The following is a 13,792-nucleotide window of genomic DNA, read 5'->3' as shown; positions in this document are numbered from 1 at the left end:
AGGAGAGGAGAGGAGAGGAGAAGAGAAGAGAAGAGAAGAGAAGAGAAGAGAAGAGAAGAGAAGAGAAGAGAAGAGAAGAGAAGAGAAGAGAAGAGAAGAATTGGTCCACAGAGACCGTTGAGAATTGGTGGAGCGTTGATAAGGTGTGTCTAGGTGACTTGTAAATAGGGCAGTATTATGGAAATACTAGGACTAAGAGTCAGTGGTTGGCAATAGTTGTCAAATGCAGCAATCCTTCCCCAAAGAGTCGAGTACTGAGTTTCTTTCCAACCAATCCAGCCTTGTCTCTAGAGAAGCGTGGACATAGTCACCGTAGGTTATTTTTCCAAAGAAGTGTTTTTCCTTCAGATAAAGGCATGTGCTTACAGAGCCCGTTGATGGAGTCCCTCATTCATTAGACCAAAAGACCAAAGGGGCAGCCAAACTTGGGCTTCTAAAGGACTAGAAGGACAGAGATTGGTGGCTCTTGCTGAACATACACCTGGGTGTTTCAGAGCACGCAGTCATTATAAGATGAAAACCTCCCAGGGTTCCCCTAATGTTTCAAAGGTATTTCTCACCTCTCAGCTTCCCTCTTGTTACACCTCCCTGGGATCAATACAGTGTCTGTAAAATATAAATTAAGCTCCTTTGGTCCTCGGAAAACAGGTATAAGAAATGTTAGTATAGTATTATAGAGGATTTTAATTTTATTTTAATTTTATTTTATTTTATTTCTTGTCTTTCTCAAAACCCTGTGCTGAGCAATTATTTCTACCTCCAGATTAAACTAAAAGAAATTACACTAGCCTTTATTGGAGCTGTGCGTGGTGGGTCTTTTGCTGTGAGGTGACCCTGTGGCTGGCAGCCAGGACCTGAAAGTCTGCACTATCCATTCTGTTTCCTGAGGAAAGAGCTCGTGGGATAGAGAGTGAATTCCAACCAGTTGTGCATCCTCATGACACATGGGGGGGGGCAGTTCTGAAGTCTGAGGCAATGCTAGACTTACTAAGATTTCTTCCGCAACCGTCCTGTCCGCACACTCAAGACTTCACGGGGCTTTGAATGTTCTATCACGACCGTGGTCTGTGGCTGCTTGCCTTAACCTTGTCCCTTGTCCCTTTTCTGACTTGCAGGTCTCAGGTATGGATCTTTGGCGGGTCTTCTTAACCTTGGCACTGGCAGTCTCCAGCGGCACGTTATCTGGAAGTGAGGGTGAGTTCTGCGTTCCTTTTCTCCTCCTCTTGTGGTATAAAGAATCAAAGCAGAGCTGTGTTAAATCTGAACAAAATCATTTAAGTTTTAGGTTAACAGCAAACAGAAAACCTGTCTTAGCTTTAAATTCATAACCCAGGAGAGAGCCACTCTGGGGATGTGTAAGTGGGGCTATAGTCTTAGGCTTTGGCAATTGGAAATTGATGCTACATAATGTGCAGGGGGGGTGTTTATGATGAAGACAAGCCAGGTCTCCAGGAGAGATATTAAAATCACACCAAAGCGTCATTACCCTACTAATCACTCAGCTCGTCTGTGACTAAGCATAGCAGAGGCTGTTTCCAGAGCCTGGAATGTGGTCCTCTTAATCATATTCCCTGAGATGGAAATCTCAGGCTTCCAATGAATTTGGGCCCCTGTTCTCTGAATGATTTCCATTTGGCTGAGTTCCAGAGGAAAAAGACACCCAAACTAGGTGACCAACGTTACCCAGGAGTTGTGAGCTGCCTTAGCTGACTATTTTACCTTATGCTTTTCTTTTATGCTCTCTCGGTTATCTCAATATTTTCAGACTCACATGTCATCGCAGGAACAACAAAGAATAATGCAAGTGGGTGTGGGGGTGTCTGTCTGGAAAGAAAAGTGTCCTCCCAAAGGGTTGGCAGACATTTTTTGAAGACTGTCTTGAGCTCGAAGCAGTTTTCTTTGCCTGGGTTTCACTAGAGGATAGAACAGCAATGGCCTGTGCTGTAAGATCAAGAATCAACAAATGGGACCTCATAAAATTGCAAAGCTTCTGTAAGGCAAAAGATACTGTCAATAAGACAAAGAGGCCACCAACAGACTGGGAAAGAATTTTTACCAAAAAAAAAAAAAAAAAAAAAAAAAAAAGAAACATTACGTTTTTGCCATGCTGTGCCACTGGATTCTGTTGTTGCTTTAAGCGTAACCGACTCCCTTAATCAACACCCAACTCATGTTGGAAAACACAGTTTAACAGGGGACTTAACGCCTTAAGATGTCCCGCTGACCTTGTGACCAAAAATAAATGCCCAGTGGTGAGCTGCTGACTGTGGTAGGAGCCACTTGGAAAGAGGGACAGATAGAATGCGCTATTTGATTTCTTAAAGCAATCCCAAAAATATTTATAGAAAAGAAATCATAACTGTTTGAAATATCTTTTGGGTCTCTCTGGTGTTATAACATCAACACGATGCAAGTCAGACGTGGAGAGAGTCACGGGCTCCACTTCAGCCGCTTTTCCCATGGCTGCTTTTAGAGCCTGGTTTTGAGCCAGAGAATTACAGCTCAGCTCCTCTGCCACTCCAGAGTCAGGGTGGTTTAATCTCTCCTTTCTTCACTAAGGTGACTTTCAGTCCACGGGGCAAGGCTTGAGGAATTTAAAAGCCAGTGTAGTGAAAAGCACAGCGTAGGAATCATTAAAGGAGTTGAGAAATGCATCCCAGACTAACAGATTAGAGCTCAAATGGTTTTCTTTTCTTTTTTAATTAGAAATTTTCTTTATTTACATTTCAAATGTTATCCCCTTTCCTAGTTTCTCCTCTGAAAATCCCCCCAACCTCTCCCCAGTCCCTCTGCTCACCAACCCACCCACTCCTGCTTCCTGGCCCTGGCATTCCCCTATACTGGGGCATAGAAACTTCACAGGCCCTGGCATTCCCCTATACTGGGGCATAGAAACTTCACAGGCCCTCTCTTCCCATTGACTAGGCCATCCTCTGCTACATATGCAGCTAGAGACACAAATCTCACTGTGTGTTTTCTTTGGTTGGTGGTTTAATCCCTGGGAGCTCCGGGGGTGGGGTGGGGTGGACTGGTGAGTTCATATTGTTGTTCCTCCTATGGGGCTGCAAACCCCTTCAGCTCCTTAGGTACTTTCTCTTGCTCCTTCATTGGCAACCCTGTACTCAGTCTAATTGGATGATTGTAAGCATACACTTCTGTTCAAATGGTTTTCAAACCTAGAAAATTTCTAAGTTCTATTCAACTGCTTAAACATTTGCCCAGCCTTCAACTTCATGAGAAGAATGGTGACCAAAAAAATAAAAGATATACAATGTTATAAGCCATATGTGTACATGTATGTGTGTGTGTGTGTGTGTGTGTGTGTGTGTGTGTATGTGCATACACGTGCATGTATACACATGATTACCCATTTTCTCTCTGTGGCAAGAAAAGCCTTGATCTACTTGTATATCAGAAATCCTGAATATAATAATCTGCCCTCAACTACAGCCCTCTTGTTCATTAATTCACTAGACTCAACACAGCATATTTGCTGCTTTGTGCCCTATGGATGACCATCTGCCAAGTCCTTCTGCTACCCCAAATGTGGTAACCACTGTTGTCTTTACAATTCGACCTTTTATTTGTAAAATTACACATTGATGCAACCATGTTTATTGTTCTTTCCCGAGCTGACCTCTTTCTCTTAGGCTAATGGCCACTTTCATTTTAGATCCACACTCACACTGTGGCAAACTGCAGGAGCTTCAAGCTGAAGTCTGGGCTGTTCCATGTCTTGGCTTGTTACATTGACTTCTGCAATGAATACAGACATAGAGTCTCTTACAGTGGTGACTTCAACAGCCAGTTCTGAAACAGCTTCTTAATTTCCTTTTTAATAATTCGTATTTGTGTCTTGTTGGCTCGAGGAAAGAACAGTTAGAAAGTGAAACATATTATAGTAAATACAAATCATGTATTTTACCAGTCCTGTCTGTGTAGAGGGAAGAAGTTAGCAGAGAATGCATTGCCCCCTTTTTTTTTTTTTTTGTTAAACTAAGCAAATTTAAATATTTGAGTATTTCAGAAAACTTTCTTAAAATAGCCTAAAGATTAAAAATAGGATATGTTGTTTGCTTATGAGGTTGTAGGCAAGAATGTTCAAGAATGCTCATGTGTGTGTGTGTGTGTGTGTGTGTGTGTGTGTGTGTGTTTATCTGCCACATACCTAATAGCTACAGCCAAACTTAGCACATGACACATTGTGGGTCACATGACACACATATGACCCACTGTGGGTCACAATCTCAGATAACATTCATGGATCATGTGTTTCTTTATTTTTGCCAGGTCTGGATCAAATTATTTTATTTTCAATTTTCCTCTTTTAGTATAAGGCAGACTAAAAATTATATAGGTAAGAATTAAAGACAATGTAGTTTATTTTATTAGATATTTTCTTTATTTACACTTCAAATGTTATCCCTTTTCCTGATTTCCCCTCCGAAAACCCCCTATCCCCTCCCCTCCCCCTTCCCCTGCTCACCAACCCACTCACTCCTGCTTCCTGGTCCTTGCATTCCCCTACACTGGGGCATAGAGCCTTCACTGGACCAAGGACAATTGATGACTGACTAGGCCATCCTCTGCTACATATGAAGCTGGAGCCTTGAGTCTCTCTTTGGTTGGTGGTGGTTTAGTCTCTGGGAACTCTCGGGGTACTGGTTAGTTCATATTGTTGTTCCTCCTATGGTGCTGCAAACCCCTTCAGCTCCTAGACAATGTAGTGTTTTGTTTTGTTTTGTTTTTAATTCGTTCTTTGGTTTGGCTTGATTGGCACAATATGTGGCAGTACTAAGTGGGTTGTCATAAGGTAAAAATCTGCCCCTGAGGTAGATTGGAGATGACAGGTCTCTATGGGAAGGGAAAGCTGCCTCTTGACTACTTCAGTAGGGCTCTACTTGTTTGGGCAAATACACAACTGGAAAAGTATTGGGTCTGAGAGGACTTTTTAAAAATTAAATGTAATTGCCCTGTGGGAAATGTAATGGGAACCAAACATTGAACAGTACCATCATTGTATTGTTTACAATGTAATAGCAGGGTTTTTTTTTTTTTTAAACCACTCACCCTTAATATGAGGCTCCATAATCCTCCTCAGTGCAAGTTATATAATCTCATGGAGAATTCCTTATTCCATCCTTAAGAAGGGGCAATGTTGTCTCATCTTTAGAAGGCTTTACTAGGTCGATTTATCCACTGGCTATATGTAGAATATTGCTTGCTGAAAAATGACCACAAAGATCTGGTGCGTAGAAGAGTGCCCACTATAAAGTATGCCATCTATCTTTATATAGCACACAGTCAGCAACTCAGCTTCCCCTTGGACCTCAGCAGCCTCAGGAAGAAGCAAACAAATCCCTGATGTGCAGAGAAGTTCAATCAGGCGAGGACAGGAAGAGCTTCTGGAAGTGATGGGGGGTCTGACTCTTTAATGTCTAGCTCTCATAATAAAGGCAAATCATCAAGACTCCCTGAACAGAGTAACTCAATATGAACATGGAATCGTTGATTCAGCAAGGTCACTGTGCGGGCATCTCTTCAGTGCTTCCTATTTTTAAAGCTTCAATCTAGGAGCCATGAGAAATACAAGGAATATCTTCAATAAGTGACCGTGACATTAGGTAAGTAGTGAGAGTTAGGCGATGGGGCTCAGTACATGAACTGTGGGGATGGCCCAAGTCACACTACATAGGAGCAGCACTGAGCATAGAAACCTGTTCATTCAATTCCCAAGTTATACAATGTTCAGTGAATGGGCATTCCATTTGATGCATTTAAAAAAAAAATCAACAAATATCTACTGAGCACTTCCTTTACAGACAAGAAAGGTGTCCTTTGGCACACTTCACTGTACATGAACACTCTGTTTGTTTCTCTTGGAAACGGACTTAAGGAAGTTGATTTCAGTCGAATTATACCGTCTACAGACAGCAAAAGGATCCACAGGCAAAGACGGGACTTGTCTGGTCTTGAAAAACCGGCAGTTTATGGAAAGGAAGAAAAAGTATGTGCCCAATCCAGCAAATGATAATATTTCTCAAAGCTGTAAGCAAGCCAGTCAAAACAAAAGTGTTAAACACAGGATAGAATATTATTTATACAGTTTTAGTATTTATAGACTGCATATATACTATCTAGGTATGATATTTATATGTATATCTATACATATGGATTATACAACCTATTAATAATACCTATAGGCAAAGCTTATAATTTGCCTCTCCCCACTCTGGAGAAAGTTTCTGCAAAACATATTGTATCTTTCTATACCATTTAAGAGAAAAGAACCTTTACTAGAATGATACGCCATATTCTAAAGGAACCAGAATTCAGCAAGTATTACTCCCTTTATATTTTTGAACAGTCTTTATAATCATATGCAGAACAACATGATGTTTCATTGGAAGATTCTGCTGATCTTACTGTTCAACAGGAAATAATTGCACAGTAGGGGGATTTTACTTTTTAAACAAATTCTACACCACTGCAGTCGAAGATACACATGGTCCTTAGAAGTTGCCAAGAAATCCTGGATATAGTTCAAAGAAGTATTAGAGTCACAGTTGAAGCTGATAAACATTAAAGGGTGTCCCTTTAAACAATGTCAAAAACGAGTAATTTAAAGCTCTGACTTCTCCCTGAAGTAAGTGGGGAAGCCACAGACCTTTCGACATCAGCTTTTTTGACCGTCCAAAGCAAGAAGAGTTTCATAATCTGTCTAATGCCATGGCTCATGTCCATGTCCATCAACAGTCCTGTGTCACCTTGACCTCCTCATATCACAAACATACTTTGACATTGGACTTCAGCATGTTGGAGTAGTCCAGGTGACTCTAGATGGAGCCAATGAGAGATATAAGCAGAGTCATTTGTAAACAATGGCACAAAATAGACTTTCGACATTTTTTTAAATACTTTTTGGGTTCCAAGAGGAAATTAAAATTTATGTTCATGACTTTAAGCAGCTCATAATTTAAAGAAGGTGAAGCAGAGATGTAAACATGATTCAGGTGTGAGTACCCTTAGTTATTACAGAGTTTTAGGCTAGATAATAATAATGTTAGAATTTCACCTTGGAAATAATAGTAGTAATAAAAGTAATTTGAAAGGATGAGTGAAGAGGAACTAGATTAAAATAGGTCAAAAGAGAGACAGTCTAAGGGTGGCAGGATTATAAAATAATAAATAAATAAATAAATAAATAAATAAATGGATCATGATCAGAGAAATAGTAAGGATATCCCAAGCAATTAAATAAATAAACAAACAAACAAACAAACAAATAAATAAATAAATAGATCATGATCAGAGAAATATTAAGGATATCCCAAGTACACGATTTGTGGTTCAATGAACAGACTTTTAACTTTGAGAATATCAGTATATTCTTATTCCATCCAGTTTTAAGTTTCCACTCATTTAATTAAATGTTATCAAAAAAGCATTGACTCACTTTTAATATAGTGGAGTCATGGAATACGGGTCATCTGGCTGACAGTAAAGTGATAGGGGCTGAAGGGTAGTACCACTCTGCATAGGTACATATCAATCCCGAGGAGAGAGCATCATGTCTTTAATGCTGTGTTTGGAATCTTTTTTCTAACTCCTCTTACCTATGCTTAGCCCAACTTCTATGACCCTCTAGTCACCTGTGCTTGTGGCTGTCACATGGCATAGATGACATATACCAGCACGTCTACCCTGTGGACAATGGACTGAACTCTCCATTAAAGTCTTTAGGCATTCATTACTGTATCTCAAGACCTTTAACAAACTCTTAAACATTCTATTATTGCAGAATATGTGCTTCCCTCATATAATGCAACAAAAAGCAAGCAGGATATGCTGGGTTGCACAGCGCTTTGTTTTGGGCAGAATCCTACAAGGTGGCTAGGTTTACAACAGCAGCTGAGTCAGTCCAATGAAGACCCTGGCAGTGTAGGTGATTAAGTTGTATCTCAGCTCATTTGTAAGTAGAAGGCTTAGGATCACCCACGAGTAATCCAAGTGCCCACGACAGATCATCTATCTACTCATCTGCCCTGGATCCCAGGTTTGTCCTGATTTATCAAGTGTCCCCATAGCGCCTTGATTCGGTAACCCAAACTGAGACTCCTTTGGGGGGTTGAAAGGAAAGAGACTGATATAAGTTAATTGGTGTGTGATATCTGGAAAAAGTGGATGTTCATGAGCACACCTGGCTATCTGCCTCTGGCCAAAGGCCAATCTAGTCTCAACTATGCAGAAGCCCATGCTAGTTTAGACTAATTCAGCCAGTGTCCCTCAATCACAGAGCATGTAGAACTATCCTAGAGTCTTCGGACCTATGGTTGGTGGTTTTAATTTATTCCTGACTGTCGTCATCGTCGTCGTCATCCTCCTCCTCCTCCTTCTCTTCTTCCTCTTCCTCCACCACCACTACCACCACCACCACCACCACCACCTCCTCTTCTCCCCCTTTCTTCCTCTCCTTCCCCATCCTCCATTGAAGTTAATGTGGTTGTGTTCCCAGAACTGGTTCTAGTTAAAACTTTACCTTTAAACTCCATGTGATAGGTCTATCAGATTTAAACTCCATGTGATAGGTCTATCAGACTTAAACTCCATGTGATAGGTCTATCAGATTTAAACTCCATGTGATAGGTCTATCAGATTTAAACTCCATGTGATAAAGAGGTATAGGTCTATCAGATTCATCGACCAAAGTGCCTTCATGGCTTGGCTTTGGGTCCATGTGACTATGTATCTTTACTACTGAGCCCCTAACTGGTAATCAAGTGCTCCCCAGCATCCCCAGTACTGGGGAGAAGAGCACTCATTTCTTTCCGGAACAGCAGGCCTCGGGGTCCCATATTATCTTTGCCAGCAACACTAGCTCACATGCTCACTGTCATCTTCTAGCCCAGAGCAGCGCTTCCTCACTGTTGACAGTAGAAATGTAGGGATGAATGCTCCTTGACTTCTGATTGCACAGTTGCTCACCCAGAGAGACTATTCCTTGGTGTTCTGTCTGGAGACTATGAGACAGACCAAGAGGTCCTGCGACCTGGAGAACTTCATCACCCTGAGCTGTAAGTTTCCTCCAGTCCCTTATTCCCCAAAGTGACTCAAAATGATTCAACACACTCTCATTAGATACATTTGCCAGGAGTCTCTGGTTCTGGTTCTTAAGCCGTATCCTTAGCAGTATTTCCATTATACTTCCATGACATAGTTGCACGGATGAGAGAGGTTCATGTTTCAATCACTAGAGAAGTGTTTCAGAATACTTCTACCTAATCTTTTAATAAGAATATGGGTGGGAAGATGTGTCGGGGGGGGGGGCGTGCTGGCATAAGGTTTGGGTTCATTTTCTAAATGAAGTTGCAATGACATCTATGCTTCAAGCTGTGTAGCAAGTTTGGATTGAACTCAAAGTAAATAGCTTCAAAGGACTGCCAGGATGGTGTTACATAACTTACGTAAGACAGAATTATTGATGTGGAAGTCACTAGGCTCTCAGATAGGAAGAAAAGTCTTCTTATCCTTGTGTCTCATCCTCTGGCATTCTGACAAATATCTTTATTTATTTGCTAGGTGAATGAATAAATCAGCATCAGAATCTTGACCTGGGATTTCTCCCAGTCCAGTCCCACAACTCTCCCTGCTATTTTGAATGACCAAATCTAAGCAGGGCTCTGGTTAAACCTGGGTTCCCTTACTGTGGGAAGGATCTAAAATTAACTGTTCAGTGGTAGAAGCTGCGATGCAGGGCTTTTCTCTGAGGCTGGAATGATTTTATTTACAGCTTTATATGGGTCTGCTGACACCAGAACCATAATTTTGCTCCAGATATTAATGCCTCTGAGCATAATGCCCTTCCTACATTCAGGTCACTGAACACTGTCCCCTCCCAGTATGCCAGTCACTGGCCAACATTGTACATGGAATGAACTGGGCCCCCAATACTATCAGCCTGACACAATCTCAATCTGTGCCCCACCTACCTGATAAGTCTACTCAAATATTGACAGGCACAGAAACATAGAAAACTTGTAGATCCCAAATCAAAGATCTCACTGCCCTTCTGGACATTGAACTTGAGATTACGAAAGACTCTGACTGCAGCTCCTATAAATACCTGAATCGGTTTTTGAACCCACTCCCTAATATAATATGCTCCCCTAGTAAGACGTGTGAAGCTTTCCTGATTGTTGAAAGTAAATATGATATTAGAAAAATCCTTAGCTTCTTAAGGTCTAAATGTGAAAGAGATATTGTATGTCCCCTTTAAAGTTTAGCCTTGCACATGTAGGGAAATGGAAATAATGCTTTGACATCTGTCTTTCAGATAGGAATGTGCTTTGTGTAAACCTTATTAATATCTTGAGTTTAGAGGGAAGAGAATTAGTGTTGCACCATGCCAGAGATTGGCGAAACTTTGCTTCCCCCAAACAAAATAAGAAAATGAATAGGAACGATAATTGACTGTAACTATAAAAGCCTGGGAGGGTTAGAACATAATCCACTGGAAGAAGATGTACTTAGCATACATAAAGCACTTAGAGAGCAGCTGCTTATTCTGGAAAAGGACCACTTTCATCCCTCCGACCTTTGGCATTGTTTCTCCTCCATCTTTCATTGACCCACTGCTCCTTTGGTTTGGGAATAGGGGACATGTTTTTCTTAGCAGTAGCTGTGATAAAAGTATGTGCTGCAGAGAGGACAGGAGCCTAGGGAAGCAAATGAAAGACAATCGCTTTCATCCTGAGTCAGGCAGTTTGGTCTGACCAGCTTGTTAAGGATAGAGTCTATGCTTAACAAGTGGTTCTCAACCTTCCTAATGTCTTTTAATACAATTCTTCATGCTGTGGTGACCACCACCCCCCACCAGCCATAAAATTATTTTTGTTGCTACCTCATAACTGTAATTTTGCTACTGTTATAAATACTAATGAAAATATCTGTGTTTTCCAATGGCTTTAGGTTTTCCCCATGGAAAGGTCATGAGACCTACCAAAGGGGGCACGAACCACAGATTGAGAACACTGGGGTAGACTGAAGCAATGTACCCAAGGTGCCATGCTCAGATGGCCCTGGACTGGTAGACAAACTTGTGTATCATAAGGCCAGATTTTTCTTTGTTGGCTAGACCAGCATCATATTTTCTGAATGTTCCTAAGTGTGGTTGTCTAGGTCTATAGTCATTACCCTTGGTTCCCAAAAGTTCCTATGCAACTGAACTGCTGGTATTGGTTTTATACTAGTATAAATTTAAATTGTACATCTCTGATAAGTGTGCATCCTTATTTAGGCCATAGGATTTGCAGTACCTTGGCCTAAAGCCAAGAGTAGTCGCCAGAAACTGGATGCACTCTTTCTACATTGTCTTTGTGGTCATTTACTGGCTGAAGGTTTTAAACAGGTCATTTCTCTCCTGTGTAACAGATGGGAAAACTGAGACTCAGAGAATGTAAAAGGTCAGAGCCACTCTCCAGGAGGCTGTCCTTTGTGGTCGACCCCTTTGCCATTATTGGGCACACAGATTGCTCTGGGTTCTCATTCCTAACACCTACCATGTTTATCCTCATCTGCTACCTCAAGCTACTAGAACCACCTTTTTCTGTGCCTGGAATGCTGATAGTGTGTTTGTATCTTTGGGGTTTTCCTTCACCACCACCAAAGAATTATCAGTACAGCTCCCAAGGGGACTGAGTCAGAAACTCACCTCTTCACCTACATACTCTACCAAGGAACAATACCTTCATATGCTCTGTTGTCCATTTGTGTGTGTGTGTGTGTGTGTGTGTGTGCAAGCTATGTGCATGTGCATGTATAAGACAGAGGTCAGCCTTCTTCAGTGCCTTTCCTCTGGCTCTGCTCACTATTTTTGAGACAGTTTATCACTAGCTAGGCTAGTTGGCCAGATAGCGCCAGAGGTCTGCTTGTCTTCTTTCTAGCACTGGGATCACAAGTCTGCACTTGCATGCCTTTTTAAAATTATTTGTTTTATTTTTTGAGATTATAATATAATTATAATACCCCCTTCCTTTTCCTGCTTCCACACTATCCCATATACCCCTTCTCCATCTCTTTCAAATTCGTGGTCTCTTTGTAATTGTTTTAATGTGAGTGCTGGGGTTTGAACTTAGTCCCCAAGCTTACACAACGGGTACTTTCCTGTCAACTCAGCTGCCTCATCAACCCCTCCCCTAAAACAGTTTCTCATACCTCATAGCTGCTTGAGTATTTGTCTCATGAGCTTATTTGGGAGGAACTTAATTGAAAAATTTTACACAGCTCCTGAATAGTGTTCAGGTGCAACTCTGATAGAGTTCAATTAAGGCATACCAAGATAAAAAGAGTTGCTGAGTCTGGCGGGGTTGGAGACAATGGTGGGTGTGCAGTATTTTCCTGTTATCTCATGATCCTTAATCTAGAAAGTAGGATCTGTAAATTTTCTAGGAGAGCTCAGATAGTTGCCTCTTCCAGGAAGTGGCTGGGTGGGACCTACACCCACGTGCCTTTTCTAGGAAAGCTAGACATTCATCTATGGTCAAGAATTAGGACTCAAACTCTGAACTTCTAATTTCGCTGCCTTTTGTATGTATGAGAGAGATGGCTCACTAAAAATCTAATCTTTTATGGCACCTTAGGTACTTTCTTATAGTAGATACAAAAGCAGAACAGGATTTGAGGCAGGAACTCACAAAACATATGGTTATGATAGAGTCAGAAGAGATCAAGATTCTATACAAGGATTTCTTGTTCTTGGTGGACATTGTTGACATGTTAGGTCAGATAGTCTTTCTGGGGTAGTATATGTTCTGTGTATTATCTCATGTTAATGACATCATGACTTCTATACACTAGAGACCAGTAATGTTTTCTCATCAGCTCACACCCAAAGTGCCTCCACACATGGTTAAGTGTCTACAAGCAGGTGGGGCATAAAAAAAAATCTATTTGAAAACCACTAGTCTAAATCCATTAGGTGAATGTTGAACTGACTGTCCCTGGATTGCTACACTGACTGAGATGAAACATGTCTGGGCACTTTATAAAGAAAAGCAAATATTTATATACTCAGTCATAGTACCCCCCCCATTATCTTCTCAAAAGTTCATTTGTTCTTTTGTTTAACTACATCCCCCCCCCAGCCAGGTGCTAAAACCCATAAGTTAGCCTTTAAGAGGGCAAAGGTTTCCAGCTAAAAGGGTCACATTGAAAAAGGCGATCATGTGAGGTATGCCATTGAAAATGTATGCTTCTAAAGTATGCAAAGTGTTGTGAGTGTTCCCCCACCCCCCGGGGGGGGGCAGAGATTAATTAGAAGGGAGGCTGCTTCTGCTGCAGCAGAGACAACAGCAACCCAGCTGGGTCATACAATTAAAGTTGAACCCAGGAATTAGCAACTTTAGCAACTGATAGTGACTAAAGGATGCCCTTGCATGAAATGTCACAAATCTATGCACATTGCCCAAGATATTTAAGGTGTATACTGACAGTATCCACGCAGCATGAAGTAGTATCCTTTTCCAGGGCCATTCCTAAAGTGCTATCAAAATCTGAATGAGCAACTTTAGATTTGAAGTCTTTTTGAAGACAGCTTCTATTTTTCCTCTTTTTCGAAATACTTACTCCAGTGATAGGAAGCAATCGGAGAAAAATAAAAAGAGAAAAACATTACAAAAAAAAAAAAAAAAGTCAAGACAGGTTAACTTATCAAGAAAATTATCGGGAGATAGTATGGGATATTAAAAGGTCACAGACACACTCAGCTCCAAGTATGCTCTTTAAACAGAGGAAA

The 13,792-nt window shown here is 41.1% G+C and overlaps 1 protein-coding gene across 6 annotated transcripts in view; it reads left to right on the top strand.

Annotated features, from left to right (window-relative positions):
* The window catches only part of Ghr (growth hormone receptor), a 239,372-nt gene that overhangs the window by 104,191 nt on the left and 121,389 nt on the right, over positions 1-13,792 (top strand). For all 6 annotated transcript variants that reach the window (XM_021208284.2, XM_029543885.1, XM_029543887.1 and 3 more), the window contains one exon: positions 1,116-1,194. In XM_021208284.2, the coding sequence (XP_021063943.1) occupies positions 1,125-1,194 (70 nt within the window). In that variant the 5' untranslated portion in view covers positions 1,116-1,124. Of the gene's footprint in view, positions 1-1,115; positions 1,195-13,792 lie in introns of those variants that run through there.

This window comes from Mus pahari, chromosome 11 (genome assembly GCF_900095145.1).
Source record: "Mus pahari chromosome 11, PAHARI_EIJ_v1.1, whole genome shotgun sequence".
In the NCBI taxonomy this organism is placed as follows: domain Eukaryota; kingdom Metazoa; phylum Chordata; class Mammalia; order Rodentia; family Muridae; genus Mus; species Mus pahari.
This window is presented reverse-complemented; position numbering and strand designations above follow the sequence as displayed.